The sequence below is a fragment of the Mastigoproctus giganteus genome, chromosome 13 (genome assembly GCF_048544385.1).
Source record: "Mastigoproctus giganteus isolate SK-2022 chromosome 13, ASM4854438v1, whole genome shotgun sequence".
NCBI lineage: Eukaryota > Metazoa > Arthropoda > Arachnida > Uropygi > Thelyphonidae > Mastigoproctus > Mastigoproctus giganteus.
In genome coordinates, this window is record NC_143587.1 from 150,756,433 (window position 1) to 150,775,617 (window position 19,185).

The following is a 19,185-nucleotide window of genomic DNA, read 5'->3' on the forward strand; positions in this document are numbered from 1 at the left end:
ATTATAATAAGGCATTTATTGACACCGGAGAGAAATATGGATGTTGTAATATTCAAATTTAAGGAATTCTCCAACTGTCCTGACATTAAATTTTATACATTAAAAGCCATTTTGGAAACTTTAAAACAACACAAAGCTGAAGTAAGTGAATGTTATTTGTATATAAACTTTAAAGGTAATATTTTTAATAAATAGAAATGGTTATTTGAATTTTTAAAAAAAAGTCATTCCTTCTAAAATGTTAAGTGAAAACTGAAATTTTAATATAAAACTTATTAAAATATAATGCTAAATTTCACTTGAAATTATGAAAAATATTTATGGTATAAGGAGGTTATTGTCAACTTCAATATTTTATCTATTTATTATTTTATTTCATAAATAATGGTTAAACAATACTCTGCTGGATTAAAGCATCGCTGCCATTTTTCTGACCATCCCTTAAGTCTATCTAGGTCACTCTGAAGAAGCTTGGTGGTGATCATTAACTAATCTATCAATCTTTACATCATCTAAAAATTTAGACATCGGAATTTAAGGAAATTCCGACTTATGTAAAACTCAACTTACGTAGAGTTCCATGGAACACAAACTTAAGTCAGGGAGTGGCGATAATTTTTTGCATACAGTTCCTTTGTGACCATATTATAGCATCCAATTAGATTGGTCAGACAAGAGACTTTTCTGTGTCTGAATTATCATTGATGTCTTATCTAGATGATCCTGCAATGCTTCTTTAACCAGTGACTCCATTATTTTCCCTGGAACAGAAGTCACACTAACGGGTCTGTAATTACTCATGTCACCCTTTGATCCTCCTTTGTTAATTGGAGATAATTTGCACATCTCCAGTTGAAGGGGACATCCCCATAGTCCAAGGATGTTCTCATAATTATGACTAAGGGTTTCTTACTTCCTTTGCCGCCTCTTTTAATATAACTGGATAGATCCCCTCCACCCCAGGTACCGTTCTTATGTTTAACTTCCACAATTTCTCCTCCACTTTGCTCTCAGTTATTACAAAATCATTTAGCTCCCTGCGAGAGTTTGATAAACTTCTAGCATTCACCTCTCTGAATAACTCCTCGTGTGTGAACGTAGATGCAAAATACTCATTCTGTTTGTCAGCTACCTGAGCAGGATCATCAGCAGTCGAACCATCAATATCAAGTGGATCCATCTGATGATCTCCTTCCTTATAGAGTTTACATAAGTAAAGAACTCTTTGCTGTTTTTCTTTCTTCCTTTGCCAAAGATTTCTTGTAATTTGCCTTCACCTGCCTAACCTCCTTTGGGATTAAATTTTGTTAAATTTAAAATTTTGACTCTCAATGTTTAACTGTTTTCTACATTAACGATGAACTGCATATTTAGTTTGTTTATTCTTAATGGCTTAGTACCTTTTCTACTCTCTGGTCACTTTCCACTTATTCTGACAACAAAAGTTCCCAGACTACAACCTCTTTTGATACCAGATATCTGTACTGGCAGATGTTACTAGTTCCAAAAGAGATTCAAGGTAATCATTGCTATAGTTAAATGCTGTGGAATAGGTTCTAATATTGAATGTTTACTTTGTGTAATTTGACCTCTAAGTTTACATTAAGTCTGAACTTGCTTTTAATGTACACTGATCCTCAAGTGGCGTATTGTTTATTGTATTTTATTTATTTATTTTTTATATATCTCTTCCCTCTTTCAGAAAGAAGAGCTGTTCCTAGAAAATTTGTTCTGTTTAATTTCTCAGATTCATATCTCAGAAGATGAAATGACAAATGAGATCTTAATAAAAACAGATGGTGAGTATACATGCTATAGTGTATTTTCTTAAACTGTGTGTTGCATACACTGACAAAACATTGTTTGAGAGGTAGGGATCAGGGAATTTTCACTAAGTAGTAATAACAAATGGCGTGTTAACTTCAGAAAGATTAGGTAATTTTTAAATTATCATTATACCTGTCTTACGTGAAACAAGGATACAACTGCAGAAGTGTATCATAGCAGTAGAGATATGGAAATTGTTACATGACCAATATTTATTAGCTATGTAATGCAAATTTTGTTTATTGATGGTTGTGCAAAAGATGTTCAGATGCTACATGATTTCCCCTCTATGCATTCAGTAGACAGTTCAAGCATCTCATTCAAAATGCCAAAAATCATATCTGCTGCTAAGCTTAGGGGATCGTGGATCAGCAATCACAGAAAATAGTTCACTAGAGATGCCAGTATTACCTTTTGTATTTGTGAAAGAATGTTCCATGCAAAGAAAAATTCCAGATTGACCAACATGTGAAAACACCAAACATTGTGACCAAAAAGAAAGGCAGGAAAAATTACTGGATTGGTTGCTTTTAACCAAGCCATATACCTCATGAGAAAAGTGAACCCCTCAATTAAAGAACTTCTGAATCACGAACCACAATTGGAAGCAATCCTAAACAAGACATTGCTAGCTGATAATTCTAGGTATGTTATTCTAACTTGTGCAGAAAGTGTGTGTTTCACTCTTCTGGCTTGAATAAAAGTTGTTTGCTTTTTTTTTTTTTGTTTTTATATTATAATATTGCTTTTCATAGCTCTTCAATCCATCATACACCACATCTGTTTAATAAAGGTATTACTCCTAGATATGTTGAACAATATTATAAGCAAAAGAAATGATGAAGCAGCTCATGTTTTGCTGCATAAGTTATCGTTTAGCATTTGCATTAGTAGAGGAATATGATGCAAGAAAGCAAGCTTATATACCATCAGCCAAAAAAAAAAAAAACAACACTGTGTGCGCCATGTACGCACGAAAGATGTTTTATTTTATGTGAAAACATCATTGGCTTGGATGAGGTTAAAGATTTAGTGTGAAAAGAATCCAAACACATTTAACATTTTAAAGCATTTATTTTTTTTTCTCGGCAGTTTCATGAATTTGAGATTACAATACATGTTCAATCAGTAATTTACTTACAGTGGGTTTGTGATAGCTAAAATAATGATACATACACTTGAAATTGTAACGAGTGTAAATGTCTTTGAAACACAGCATCAATTATAGTTCCATGATTAGTAGTCGATACAGATCTAGATGTATTTAACATTAGTCCAAATTTATTTTCTGAGAAATCAGTCAAGGGTTTGGATTGAGTATCTACAAAATTAACATTGAAATTTCCATTAAGTATCATTGGTATTCAGTCACATTTCTTGTGAGAAAATTTTGTTAGCAATTGATTTTACTTTAGTGCCACCATAGATGTTTTCACATTAAAAAAAAAAAAAATTTCCCATTTCACCCATCCATTCACTCCAAATGTTTGTCTAATTCTGCCTTGAACTTATTTAAGTTGTTGACCTCCACTACAACAGATGGTAGTTTGTTCCAACTATCAACCACCCGCTGGCTAAAGGCAAATTTCCGCACATCAATTCTACAGTTGTCTTTCCTCAGATGAGTAATCTGAGCAAGAGGAAGAATCCCATTAGCATTGAGCTTGCTCAAAGTATTCAAGGCCTTATATACCTCAGTTAGATCACCTCGCAGGTGCCTAGTTTCCAGAAGCTGCAATTTGCAGAACTTATGCCTTTCTTAGTAACACCAACTCTTTGTTCCACTCACCAATCTCATTCCCTTCTCTGTGCCCAATCACAGTTGCAAAGTTGTTCCACAATATGGTATGACTTCGCAACTGTGATGGCATGGTTGCATTATCAGGGTACCTGCCCACCCACCGATGATGAACCCACCTAGCTTCAAAATGGTGCCATCTGGGTGGTGGTGCCCATGAGAATAAATAATAGTAGTCTCCTCTACTAGAGGAGCATTATTTATTCAAAGTAGTACTATATCTGGTATCACGTTGTGAAGGTAGCCACAATATGAGATAAAATTAAACTATAGTGTATCTACACCAGGCGTTGGCAACCTATGACCCACTTGAGTTCCGCAAATAAAGTATAATATATAAAAATAAATCATAAAACATAAACATGAAACAAACACTAGGAAATCCTATTGGTCGGCTGGGCGCTCTGACTGCGTGCCACCTGCAGCCGACCAATAGGAGCCCTGCCTACCTGCTGATCACGCATCTACTCTTGTTTACATTTACTTTGTCTTTAACGTGAATAAACAGTAGTTCAGTTCAGAAGCGCAAGAACATTTACCTAAGCGAAATAATTATTATTTTTATTACCATGGGCAAACAAACAGCAAAAAAGAGATTATTTCAAGATGTGTGGACTGAAAGGTATGGATGTATGGAAAATGGTGACAAATTGATATGTACTTTATGTACAGATATAATTACCACCAGGAACTTACAATATTGAGCGACATTTTCTTCAAAACATAAAGATGTGAGGGAAATGCCAAATGATGAAAAATATGAATACATTGCTAAACATGTATTAAATTATGGAAAACAAAATAAATTTTTGAAGAGATTTGTTACCAGCCACAATTACACTACATCTGCCAGCTTTGTTGCAGCTCTTAGTATTGATACCAACGGTAAATCGTTTAGAGACGACGAATTTTTGAAAAACGCATTCATAAATTGTTCCGAACACTTATTCAATGATGAATTCGCAAATAAAAAACAAATAATTGAGAGAATTAAAGAAATGCCATTGTCGGCCAGAACAGTTCAGCGTCGCATTAAAGATATGGCAAAAAATATTGACGCACAGGTCAAAAATGATTTGTTATCTAGTGACGTAATTAGCATTACCCTCGATGAAAGTACCGATGTAAATAGTATGGCTAGGCTGGTAATTATTATTAAATTTGCATCAATAAATAATTCGAACGTCAATGAAGAACTATGCGTTCTTACTTCAATGAATGACACGACCAAAGACATTGATATTTTGCGTCAAGTACAACAGTTTACAAATTTCAAGAATGGGAAAATTTTGGATTTAAAAAGTAAATTGTTTTCCATAACAACTGATGGTGCTCCAGCTATGAGAGGAAAAAATGTTGGATTTGTGAAACTAATGGAAAATGAACTTGGCCGCCCACTTTTATCGTTCCATTGTATCATACATGAAGAAAATTTATTTGCAAAGGCATCTACGCAACAACTTAAGGATGTAATGGAAAAGTTTGTTAAGATCGTAAACATAATAGCAGCTGCATTAACACACAGGCGCTTCAAAGCTTTTTTGGAGGAAATTGAATCGAAATATGGAGATTTGCTGTTACATGCTGAAGTATGATGGTTAAATCGAGGCAAAGTTCTTAATAGATTTGTAGAGTGCTTTGATGATATACAAATATTTCTTTACGAAATCGGTGAAAATGATCTCGAACTCAATGATAAACAATGGTTTTTAAGACTTTTGTTCTTAACAAACATAATGAACCATTATAATGATTTCAACATACGACTCCAAGGAAATAACCACACAATTTTTTTGTTCGAAATTAATATTACTTGAAACTGACATAAAAACTAAAATATTTCTTTTTTTTTCCCTTACTAAAAAGCTAATATGAGATAGAAAATATCGATGAAAGCAATCTAAATATGTTCGAAAGTTGTATTTTGAACATTAAAAGTGAATTTGAAAGTAGATTTCAAAGTTTTAAGAAGCCCGGCGAAATGTTTACATTTATAATACAGCCCAACGAAATAGAGGGAAATGTTTTACATTTGCAGTATTTTGAATATCTTAAAATTGACAATTTAAGTTTAGAAATGATTGATTTTAAGAGTTCAATGTTGTGGACGGACAAATTCAAGACATTGTGGAAAGATTTAGAAAACACAGAAGATAATCATCTTCTCATGATATCATCGTGTTGGGCATCACTTCCTATGAAGTTTTCATCTTTGAAAAAAATTGGCTTTGCCATTTTGTCCACATTCGGTGAGCAAATATTTTCACACATGAAATTTATTTTAAGTAAGAACAGGAGCAGATTAACTACCGAAAATTCAGACGCTTGTATTTGTATTACGGTGACTAAGTATGAATCAGACTTGACTAAATTGACGTCACAAATTCAGCATCAGGGGAGCCATTGATAACAAAGAGAACGCTTATAAATAAAGTTAATAAATTATTAATGAACTAAAACTTGACAATTGTATTTGTTTTTATAATAATTAGAATTATATATATATATATTTTTTTTTTTATGTTTAGTTTAAAAAGAGTTTAAAAGCATATTGTAATAGTTTTCTCAATAAAATTTCTTATTATTCTTTAACGGACTGTTTTAAAATGAAAATACCCAATAAAAAAGTTCATAAATTATTAATGAATTAAAACTTGACAATTATATTTGTTTTTATAATAATTAGAATTATATATATATATATATATATATTTTTTTTTTTATGTTTAGTTTAAAAAGAGTTTAAAGGTTTAAAGGCATATTGTTATAGTTTTTTCAATGAAAATATACCCATTGACCCGAACCATCTTCTTAATAGTCACATTTTGGTTGATTTTGATCCACAGCCAAAAAAGATTGCAGACGTCTGATCTACACCAATCTATATAGTTAATTTAAACCCATATCATATTATGCCTTGCGCATTTAATCTTAAAATACTGTATCATTCTGTACATTGTTTGACATCTCTCATATTGTGTAACGACTTTGCAACTGTGATGTCATGTTTGTATTATCAGGGCACCTGCCCACCCACTGATGATGAAGCCAACTAGCTTTGAAACAGTGCCGTCTGGGGTGGTGCCCACTGAGAATAAATAACAGTGGTCTCCTCTACTAGAAGAGCATTATTTATTCAAAGTAGTACAATATCTGGTATCTCGTTGTGAAGGCAGCCACAATGTGATATAAAATTAAACGATGCCTTTACACTGCACATTTAGTTACATGTATGGGTAAACTATGGTGTATCCGATATTATATAGTAGGAATTATAGTAAAAACTTAGATCACAGATAAAGTGGATGAGAACATAACTTAAAATATTATCATGTAACATCCAAAAGAAGGTGCATTACCTGGACTAATTTTATACAGTGAATGTGGTGAGATGCATATTGCTGAAATCTGTATATTGCTAGTGAGCATCAAATGATGAAAGCACGCCATTTATGAATATATGTAATGAAGTGGGGGGGAAGCAATACAGTACTCTGTGGCTAAAGCTTTGATCTTTTCCTTGATCTGTCAAAAATTTAATATTCTCTTGCTGCATTAGCAACTCAGCAACAGAATGTGAAATTTGCTGTTGTGTGCCATACTTTTGTTCTCCATCAGCCCTTCTCTGTTGTTATACTATATTTAAAAATGTTCTTTACATTTCATATAACTGAATTAGAGAAAATATTAATTATACAAATGTTTAATTATGTTGAACTTTTCATCACAGATGGCAGACCTCATTTTAATTTAAATTATGAGAATACCCGAAAAATATTTTCATTGGTGTGGATGGAATTTCTCAAGTATCCTGTAAGTATTCCCTTAAACAGATATAAAAGATTATTTCTTATAACAAAATTTCAGTAATATATTAAGAATATTTACATTTTTGAATTGTATATTTTTCCCATTTATTTAGATATATAAAAATGAATTTTAAAGTTATACAATTACAATGTAATCTTTAAAACAATTTTATTCTTATTCCTTTTATTTAGAGTGTATTAGGGTCGCAATACTCCTATACTTACTTATGTGTCTAACCTAGATAGTTCTTTCAAATTTAAAAAAAATTGATGATCATTGTGATGATCATAAATTTTTTCAATTTTAAGGTATTTAGATCAAGTACAAAATTCTTATTTGTCTGAATGAAAAGCCAATATTGCACATCTGCTATGATGTCGACCTTCCCCTTAAGCTCTTGCTTGTCAAAACTGTCACCATAAAATCAATAACATTAACTACAAGCCATACCGATCCCTCAGTTCATACATAAGTATGAATCGAATGGTCAGTAGTGTATGAGCAGGGTTGCATACTCTGAGCTTGCATGCTTTGAGACCTGCTGTATAGAGTGGCAGACAAAAAACTGCATCACTTGGAATTTTGCAAATGATGTGTTTTTATTGTGGGTTGCAAGAATGTTCGAAATGCATTTGTTAGATGGGATATACTGTGCTGCCACTTTATTAGGTACACCTACTTAGTAGCATGTTGAGCCTCCTTTAGCCTTCAAAACACCCTGAGGCATGGATTGAACAAGATGCTGAAAACGTTGGGCAGGAATGGAGTATGTCATGAGTGTGTCACGCAGTTCCTTGAGATTCCCTGCTATAAAAAAATGGTAAAACTTATACAATTTAGGACCAATTATGGGCCAGATTTTAAATATAAACGTGACTAGGGCACTAAATCTCATCCATTTGAATGCTCAAAGAGCAAGAGCTGTTTTAGATCAGATCAAGCTCAAATTTTCTTGAAGCTGAAAATTTGAAAAATACTCCAAGAACCATGCACATATATGAGTACGGTTCAAGGATACCCAAGAAACTACATATTCATAGAATGCACCTCGGGTGTCCCTTCTACAGCAATAGTAGTGAAAAACACTGACCTTACAATCACAAAGGTGGGTCACCTCTGCTCCCCAACAGCAGTGTGTGCTCATATCACTAGTGCTGTGGGACAGTTCATGTTATCTCACTTTATTCCAGACCTGGCAAAGATATAAATTGTACAGTAGAATATTTACAAGCAGTCACAGACCTGCTACCTACAGCAAATATCATGGTGTGTGCTGATGCAAACTGCCAGTCAGCCTTATGGTATAGCCGTACAGAAGACAGAGCAGGCACACGCAATGGCCAGATATTATAAGATTTTATAGCCACCTCACCCTTTCAAGTGATAAATCAACCTAATTACTTACCAACTTTTAGCAGTACCACGTGGGAGTGTGACAGTGATGTCACCCTTGCCACCAATTCAATAGCCTATAAAATTACAGACTGATGTGTCCAGCCAGGCTGGACCACATCAGATCATAGAGCCATCACCTTCAAACTAAACAGGCAATTACAAATAGCCCAACACTCCTTGCTGGATACCAAAAGGTATAACCTCAAAAAGGCAAACCGGCAGATTTTCGCAGAACATACAGCAGCTGAGCTGCAAAAACAGGAAAATGAGTGGTCTAGATCAGGCGACTTTAGCCCGGACGAGCAAGCACTGACTGTGACAAACATTTTAACAAAAACAACAAACCTGTCTAACCCACGGAAAAAGCCGAGGAAACAGGCAGTCCACTGGTGGTGACCTGAACTGACTGTACTTAGGAGAAGGGTGCACCAGGTGAGGAGAAATTTTCAAAGAGCCAGAACATCTTGGCCACAAAATGAGGCAGATGCACTGAGAGATTCTTATAGAACTCTCAGGAATCAGTATACAGCCCTCATAAGAGACAAGAAACTGGGAACTACCGGAAACAGTAACCCTTGGGGAGTTGTTTACAGAATAGTGATCAACAAGCTGCCAAGAGGAGATGTCTCGGAAACTGTGTTGGGCGGATTCTGTAAATAACATCCTAGACAGTATTATTCAGACTGAAACTGGGGAACATTCCCCCACCTAGCTAGACATAATAAAAGAAAACACTGAATATGACAATGCCAATATTGAACCTCTGTTTACTTAGACTTAGAAATAGCACTATCTAAAAACAAAAACAAATGCCCAGGTTTTGAGATTTATGCTAATCTCAACCTCTTAGAGGTTGAGATTAGCGGAAATAGCACCAGAAAAATTAATAGCACGAAACAATAACTGTGACAGAAGGTATATTCTCAAAAATATGGAAAAAAGCTGTGTTAAGATTAATTCTCAAAATCCCCGAGAAATCGCCTACTGATCCCAAATTATATAGACCAATAGCCCTACTCCCTGTACTAGGAAAAATATATGAAAGACTAATATATAGTAGATTAGCTCAATACTATACAGAGGCAGGTTTACATTGTAACAGTCATTATGGTTTTGAGCAGGGCAACTCTACTGAGGATGCCATGCACTACCTACTGACAATAGTTAAAAACTCAGAAGAGAAATATATGCTGGCAATCTCCATTGACTTTGCTGGGGCATTTGACTCACTCTGGTGGAATAGTGTCCTTAGGAGACTCCGCCAGGCAAATGCCCCTCTGTAAGGTAATAAACAGCTACCTTATAGACAGGTGTGTCTCAGTATGCACAAGGTTCCAGGTATTGACATGCCCTGTGAATAAAGGCTGCCCGCAGTGTTCAATCATTGGCTCTTTCTTCTAGAACATTGTTCTGGGTGAATTTCTGGCCTTGGATCTGGGCCCCCCCCATAGAAAGCCTAGCCTTTGCAGATGACATGATTTTCATTGTAAAAGGTAACACATGAGTAGAACAAAGATCTAATGCCACCCACTTGCAGCCGCAGGGGTGGGCACAAATACACATGCTCAAAATATCGCCTGAAAAACCAAACAAATACTTTTAAAAGGCAATTTGGGTATAAGAAGATGTCCACAAATCAAAATTAGCACAACCACTATAAATATGGTAACAGAACTAAAATATCTTGGAGTGGTCTTTGATTCAAAATTAACTTTTTACCCCCATTTAATCTACTTGGCGAAGAAAGTGAGAAATTATGCGGGTGATTGCCAGGATCAGTCGAGCAGGCTGGAGGCTCAAAAGAAAGACCCTGGCAATTATATACTGTGCAATGTTCCTACCTGTTATCACCTAAGGAGCCGGTGTGTGGCCTATCTAATCGGCCATAGTAAGAAATAGGTATAAATTAGAATCGATACAAAGGACAATGCTACTCACTATTACCAGAGCATGTTCGCACAGTAAGCACACCTGCGCTACAGTTTCTGGCTGGAGCTCTCCCACTTTACCTGGAAGTAGCCAAAAGAGGCTTATATTATAGATTTAAAAAGGGCATACCCACAGAATTTCTGGGGATAGCCCTTGATACAACCAACACCTTCAATAATGAAAAAAAAAAAAAAAAAGAATAGCCACAAAGCTCCATGAGCTATGGCAAACAAAGTGGGAGTAGGAAACCAGAGGTCTGGTTACCAAACGGTTTCTGCCACAGGTGTCAATGGTTAGTCCAAAGCCACCTAAGTGGTATGCCCCTGGACTTTTTACAACATTTATATTGACAGATCATGGCTCCCTAAAGGCGAAACTAACCTCCTTAGGGCTGACTGATGACCCAAACTGCACCTGTGGCGAGAGTGAAGACTGGGCACACATTCTATATGAATGTATAATATATGACATCCCCAGAACAGAGCTAATAGCACAGATTGGCCCCCTTCCCAGGGGAGAAGAACATATGTTCATCATTGAAGAGGAAAATTATAAAGCCTTTACATCTTTCACACAGAAAATATTCGAAATGTGCAGAACTATCCAAAGAATGGCAATTCAACCCCCCCCAGCAATTAAACAATAATCAATAGTTAAAGTTGCACAAGTTTATCACCACGTCTAGACGATGACTTAAAAACTGTCAGGATAGCAGTATTCTGCACCCTGACAGAAACTTGACATGACAAACGTCCCCAGGACTACCCTGCCATATGTATGAACCTGGAGCACCATGCCAAATAAGTAACCATGTAGGGGAGGAGATGTACAGGAAGCCAGGAAGCAGATTAGCTGAAAAATATCAGTAAGCTAGTAGTAAAGGGATGCAATGTAGAATGAAAGAAGAATGAATGAATGAGAATGAAAGAAGAATGAATGAGAATGAATAGGCTGGGCACTGAATGAACTAGGAATAAATGGCAGTTTTGGTGAAAGAAAGAGCGACCTAGCATGAGGGAAAGAGAGAAAGTGAATGGGAATGAATGGAATAACAAATGTAATTGGCCAAAAGAATACAAAGTTAAAAATAACTTACATTACTTTTTATATTCTAACAAACATTTATTAACAACACAAACACTATCACTGCATTCTCCCCTGGCCTGCAAAAACTTGCAGCTAGGCCTGCACCACAACTGAAGAATAACAGTAAGTTGAGGTGCCCAGAGAGTGCAGTGCAGAAAGCAAGTTAAATAAATGAAATGAAAGGCAAAAGAATGAATGAAAGTGGAAGTGTGTGAGAAAAAGAACAAACCATAAATGCTACAGTTAAGTACACACTAATTCTAGTTTTAATTAGTATTTAAATTTACATTACACATAATTGTATGCATCCCCACCCATTGTTTGAGAAAAAGATGAATGAATATGAGTGAAAAAAGAAAAAAATAATAAAAAAAAAAAAATATATATATATATATATATATATTTGAAACTTGAAAGGAAAAAAAAAAAAAATATATATATATATATTTGAAACTTGAAAGGAAAAAAAAAAATATATATATATATATATAAAATATAAAAAAAATTATAAAAAAAAAAGTATAAAAATAGAATGCAAGTAGGGTGAGAATGCAGATTATGAATGAAGTAAATGTGTGTCTCTCCCACCTCGTCTGGTGGTTTCCCCACTGCCAACTAACAAATCCCACCCTCACAGCAGGATGAGCACTTTGACCTTCCTACCAGATTTGACACTACTTGGACATGCCACCAACGAAGACATTCTGCAGCTTTGTCACTGTTCCCTTTAAAACCCCATCCCTGGGCAGGGGAAGGAGATAAATCTCTGTCTCCTTTCCTCGCTGCCTACCCCCATACTTCGGCTGGTGGGGCTTGTGTCCAGCCTACTCTATCGTCCATATTCTTCTATGCCCCCCACCACCACCACCCTTCTCTCACTAAGCCGACTGAGTGCACCCCTTAACAATGCCACCTAATTCTAATCAGTGTCTAAATTCTACCGTTTTCTTGTAAATCTCTTTTGGCGAAATTCTATTCCTCCTTTTTTTTTTTTTTTTCCTTTTAAGGCCTTGCCACTGAAATCCTTAGAAATTAGGTGATGGAGCCTGCCAGAGTGCTTAAATAATCTACTGGGTGCCTGATCTGCCTCCTCGTGGCAAAGTGTGGGCAACTGTGGGTCCCAATAGGGGCCCAACAGCTAAATGGTAGGAGAAACAACAGAACATAGCACTACACAACAGACCACTCCCCACACACTTTTTAAATCTCTGGCCTCCACAGAGTTCTGTGTCACTCACAAAGAATACAACGCAGAGATGGGAGAAACCCCTGGTGCCATCAGACAACTAACACACTTTAAAAAAAAAAAAAAAAAAATTCCTTGAGATTTGACGGAGGTGTATGCCTGCAGCAAACAGCTCTTTCCAGCTTATCCCAAAGATGTTCCATAGGATTGAGATCCAGGGACTGAGCGGGCCACTGCAGCAAAGAAAAGTCATTGTCATGGTCTTGGAACCATTCCATAGTGATTCAGGCTTTTTGCACCATTGCAATATCCTGCTGGAAGTAACCATCTGTCTGAGGATAAACTGTCAACGTGAATGGATGCACTTGGTCAGCAACAATGTTTAGGTACAATGTGGCATTCAGATGTGAATCTGTGGGTATCAATGGACCCAATGTGTGCCATGAAAACATTCCCCACACCATAACACTGCCCACCTTGCACAATAGTCGTCAGACTTGACAAGTCCATGGATTCATGTTGTTTTCACCAAATTCTGAGCCTTCCATCAACATGGTGTGGCAGAAACTTCAACTCATCAGACCAAGCAACCGTTTTCCAATCCTCGATAGTCCAGTGCTGGTGTTGCTGTGCCCACAGGAGGGGTGCTGTCTTGTTCTTCATTAATAACAAAGGTAGGTGATGTGACTGTCAGCTGTTGTAGCCCATTCGCGACAAAGTGCGACTAGTGGTCCATTGCAATATTTTGTTCTGCATACCAAGGTTGTATTCTGACTTGATGTGCAACATTGTGACCTGTCTGTTTGCTTGCACAATTCTAGCCATCCTCTGAGCTCTCTCATCGACAAGCGATTTTCTTCCACAGGAGTGCCATTGAGATGTTTTCTGTTCTTTGCACCATTCTCGATACAACCTTGCGTGAAAAGTTCAGGAGAACTGCCATTTCAGAGATGCTTTGAAATGGTAGTTCTCCTGAACTTTGTACGCTTAACTGATACTAGAAAGGTTGTTCTGCTGCATTTATATCCACAACTGTGATTATGTGACTTGCAACGTTTTGGGACAAACCATTTGTGTGCACAGCACCCATTTATTTGTGTGCACAGCACCCCTGCTGTGCACACAAATAAAGTGGCAGCAGTGTTTATCTCTGCGAATGAAATCCAATAAAAAGACCACCTGATATATCTAATTGCCATAAATATCTTCCCAAAGGGTAAAATTCGTGATTAATGGAAATATGCCGACCAGGCTAGCCAGGTGGGTAAAGTGCCTGCCTGGCACTTTAAAACCCCACCCCTGGGCAGGGAAAGGAGGAGATAGATCTCTGTCTCCTTTCCTCCCTGAATACCCCCATACTTCGGCTGGTGGGCTCATCTCCAGCCTACTCTATCGTCCATATTCTTCCATGCTTTCTCCCCTCTCTCTCTCACAAGCCGACCGAGTGCCCCCTTAACAATGCTGCCTACGGCAATCCAGAGGTCGCGGGTGTGAATCCCGCCTCGGGCTTGGATATCACGATGGTGCCGCACTATTCGGTTGGATCTCACGGCCACGATATACGAAGGAAGCAGGAAAAAACTGGTTTCTTCGAGTATTGCTCACATCATATGATAAATTTTTAAAAAAAATGGAAATATGAGAAATCATGCAAAATGACAATCATGACAACCAAACATACATTTTATTGCATTTACGTGTTCAAACTGAAATGACATATTTCATTGTTCCTCCTTGAGCTTCAGTTACAGAATTGCAACAATCTGGCATAGAGTTAATCAAATTCTGGATATACAGTTGCCCAATTTCTTGGTACCATATACTTACAATGCTCTCCTGCAGCTGTATCTTACTTGTTGGCTTCTTCTGAGCAATTTTAGACAACATTATGTACCAGCAATTTCCAATAGGTTTCAAATCTGGACTGTTGCTGGGCCAGTCCAACACTAATGCCAGCATTTCTGAGGTATGACTGCACCTTAAGAGAGAAGAATGGGGGAAAACATTGGTGCATGTTTTAAGCCTTGTGAGACAAGAAAACAAACTCATTTTTAAATCTAAACAGCATAAAACTTACCTATTTTACTGTGGCAAGATGCTGAGTCCCATTGAAAAATGCAGTTTTGGACGTCTGTGTGGTGATCCATAATGTTTCAGGCACTTCTCCAAGATAGCAGTATGGGTTTCTGTGTTCACCATTCCATTAATAAACTTAGTTCGCCCCACGCTTTGCTTGTTATGCATCCCCAGACCATCTGACCGGCGGGAAACTTTACAGTCAGTGTTATGCAGTCAGGATGATATGCCTCCGATTTTCATCTTCTGACATATTGCTTCCCATCTCCGAGCCATGCAGGTTGAATTTCAATTCATCAAAAAAGATGATGGTGTCCCATTGCTCTTTTGTCCATAAAACATGGGTTTTAGCCTAAGCAAGTCACTTCTTCCTAATTTGTTGGGTCAACAAAGGCTTCTTCATTAGTCACTCTCTTATGGCCTGATCCAGGTCTTCTCTTCACATCACCGGTTTCACGCTATAATTTCAGCACCCAGGATACTAGTGGCAGGCTATTTTATCAGTGATAGCACGCCTAGAAAGCTCTTCCTGGGACAGAGCAACAGCTACACTTTTTTTTTCTTGGTATCAACTGAACATATGGAGCCATGCTTACACCTCTGCAAAACAGGATGGGCGTGTATACCCTTCCATCGCCGTATCTGTAGAAACGGCTGATGTAATACCTTTGCTTTGCGACAAACAATATCTTATACGTTTCACTACAAATGTTACTTTTTTTAAGGTGATGCAGTTTTTTTGTCCGCCACTGTAGATATAGAAGATACTAACACTGGAAGTAAAATCTAAATAATGAAAGATTCTGACCACGTGAAACACTGCTATGTCATGGTGAATAGTAGCTCAACAGTGGGAAAATTGTGTGTTACCACTACTAAAAATCCACTTATCACTTCTTTGCATGTCACCTGCCAGTCCAAACTTCAATCTACACACAATACTAAGTATCATGATTCGAATATCTTTTGTGTTTGGGTTTTTCATTAAAAAAAAAAAAAAACTTTCCCGAATACCTCCCATCTGCAGTTGTTAACAATATTAGTTGTGACCTCATCACTGATCTGGCTGAAAACTATTTTAAAAATGTCTTGACACCATTCTAATAATCTTGAGAAAAAGCAATTCCTTCTCTTAACAATAGTTATTTCTTTCAATAAATCTTACATTGGTATGCTGTGGTCACTGATACTTGCTGATTTTTTTCACTTGAAGATTCTTGTCTAACATTTTGATATAGGTTGAAGTCATTCGAAAAATCTAAAAATTTTCTGCCCCTGAGTTGGTCGCATACCCAGTCAGTATCTGGTGCATTTAAATCCCCCACGATAAAACATCAATTTGCTAGTCCACTCCATTTGTATGTATAGAGAAGTGTGTGAAGTGAGTGGCAGACAGCACACAATATGCATATTAGCCTGTGAAAATACACTTGTACTCATAATACACACACTGAGAAATTGGGATGCTAAATAATAATTTGAATTTGTCTCTCTGTACTTTTGACTGGAGAAGCTTAGTCAGGATACAGAACACCATCTAGGTTGAGTTCTTGTTGATGATGGGAAATTTTCTGAAGTTCTCTTCAATCAAGACTGTAGCGAGGATTTTTCCTGTGAACTCTTCTGGGTTTTTCAGCCTGCAGAACATGCATTTCTATCCAAGAATACAAATTTTAGTGGACAAGTACACAATGAAGGTATGAATGATATGCAGTGGTGCTATTAAAATAAAATTTGTTCATTTAGTTATTAATAAAGTTTTTTTGCTTTCTGTACACATTTTTAGTCATTTTAAATTCTGCATCTCCTATAATATCATTTATTAATTTCACCATTACTTTAAATTCATCAAATTAACCCTTTAGTGTAGACTTCTGCATTTATAACACTAAAACTGGCAAACCATCTTACAGACCTGAAATTTTCATTTAAAAAGTTTATGATCTAATATTAGCATTAGTAGAGGCATATGATGCAAGAAAGCAAGCTTATGCAGCATCAGCCGAAAAAACACTCCCATTTCACCCCTGCGTTCGTTCGTTCGAAATACCTGTCCAGCTGAGCCTTAAATTTATTTAGTCTATCAACTTCCACAACAAGGGATGGAAGTCTGTTCCACCAACCAACTACCCGCTGGCTAAAGGCAAATTTCCACACATCTATCCTACATCTGTCTTTCCTCAATTGGAATTTATGCCCTTTCGGGTGATTATTCTGAGCAAGAGGAAGAATCGCATCAGCGTTGAGCATGCTCAAACCATTCAAGGCTTTATACACCTCTATCAGATCACCTTGCCGGTGCCTAGTCTCCAGACACTGTATGAAAAACTTAAGCCTTTCTTCGTAAGAGCAACCCTTTGTTCCATTCACTAATCTTGTTGCCATTCTCTGTACTCGTTCCAGCAGCTCTACATCCATCTTGAAATGAGGCCTCCAGACCTGTATACAAGGTGTGGCCTGACCATTGCCTTATACAAGGGAATAATCACCTCCTTATCCCTGCTAGAAAAATTCCTGTATATCATTGACAAGACACCATGAGTTACTCTTGCAGCCCGTCTGCACTGCTCAGAAAACTTCATATCTGCCTGCACAATTACCCCCAGGTTCTTTTCATTCTCTACCACTGTCAGTGTAGTACCACAGAGTTGATACGTTGCTCTGGGATTACTGTTTCCCATATGTAATATAGTTAGGAAAGGACATTATGTGGTTGTTTTCCATTAAGATTATTACTATAGTAATAATCTTGAGTTTATGATTTTTTTTTTTTTTTTTTTTTACCTACATGTTGAACAGAATTTTGTTTGGAATGGAAAACCTAATAAATAAATTATTAATTTATCATTTTTGATTATTACAAAAAAGAAAAAAGTAAGAACATCAACAACTTCAATTCTTTTCATAGTTTTTATTTTATATAAAAACAAAATGAAGAAGTGCGCTTGTGCCAGCTAGTGTAGTCGCCTGATTTTAGTGCTCTTAGTTTTCAGGTATTTCTATAAACTTTTCCGTAAAGTTTAACTTATGATTTAGTATGGTTGGATTCATCATTGTGAGCTGAACAAGAGGATACATCACTCAAATACTGGATTTACACAGGTGATATATTATTTGTATTTTAAGATGAAAATAGAGAGTTCTCTGAGCTGTGCACATTAATTACCAACAACAAGAACTTTCAGGATGTATCGCTGTCAGGATAAACCCCTTGGGATTCACCACGTGTAAATGCTACCTACGTAGGTAGTCAACTAAGGATTAAGACGAGTGCTTAATTCTTAAAATAATCTTAAGACAATGCTGCAAGCAATAATGGTCAAACAATGTACCACCCTACAGGTGGCACAATAATCTCTTAATCACTGAAAGTACTAGAAGTTTTAAAAGTGCACTAAAGGTAGCAGAACAGTTACAGAACTATACAGAATTGCATACTAAGTCCACATTATGGATCGACAAGAAATCATTCGAGGTCTATTAAAATGTAAAATTTGTGGAAATAATGAAGAAACAAATATTAAATGCACTAAATGCCTGGGGTTGATATGTAATTCTTGTACCAAGATAAACCTCTAAATTGCCCAAAGCTAAAAGAACTGATTGCAAATATTTATTTGCGATCAGTGTAAAGAAAATACGAAACAAATAGCTTCCTGTAAGGCGCCATATGAAGCTCTCATTCAAGAACCACAAAATAAACACCCTGAAAATGCCGATACTCCTGAGAGTGACCACACCTTAGAAATAGCTTCAAAAATGAATGAGGAAACAAATGAATCACTGGATGATAATAATTTTACACAATTTCCTCTGAGCACTCAAGATTACTTAGATCTAGAGTCCTATCGGGCCTCTGACAATCAGGAAATCAGTACACGTTCTCTGAATTAAAGTATGCAAACTGAAAGTATAAGCAATGCTGAGAGTAGTCATGCACTGCTAATGGCATGTACGGATTTTCAGAACACAAGAAAAGCCCCCGAACAACTCTCAGCAGCAATAAAAAGTATAGCTCTGAATCTGAAGAACGTTCAAGAAAATCTAACAGTTTTGATTGATGAAAACCAAATACTTC

The 19,185-nt window shown here is 36.6% G+C and overlaps 1 protein-coding gene across 4 annotated transcripts in view; it reads left to right on the forward strand.

Annotated features, from left to right (window-relative positions):
• LOC150076519 (nucleolar complex protein 4 homolog B-like) overlaps nucleotides 1-19,185 on the forward strand; it is a 249,639-nt gene that overhangs the window by 119,497 nt on the left and 110,957 nt on the right. For all 4 annotated transcript variants that reach the window (XM_090387058.1, XM_090387056.1, XM_090387057.1 and 1 more), the window contains 3 exons: nucleotides 1-141; nucleotides 1,703-1,799; nucleotides 7,356-7,438. In XM_090387058.1, coding sequence (XP_090243184.1) covers nucleotides 1-141; nucleotides 1,703-1,799; nucleotides 7,356-7,438 — 321 coding nt within the window. The remainder of the gene's footprint in view (nucleotides 142-1,702; nucleotides 1,800-7,355; nucleotides 7,439-19,185) is intronic.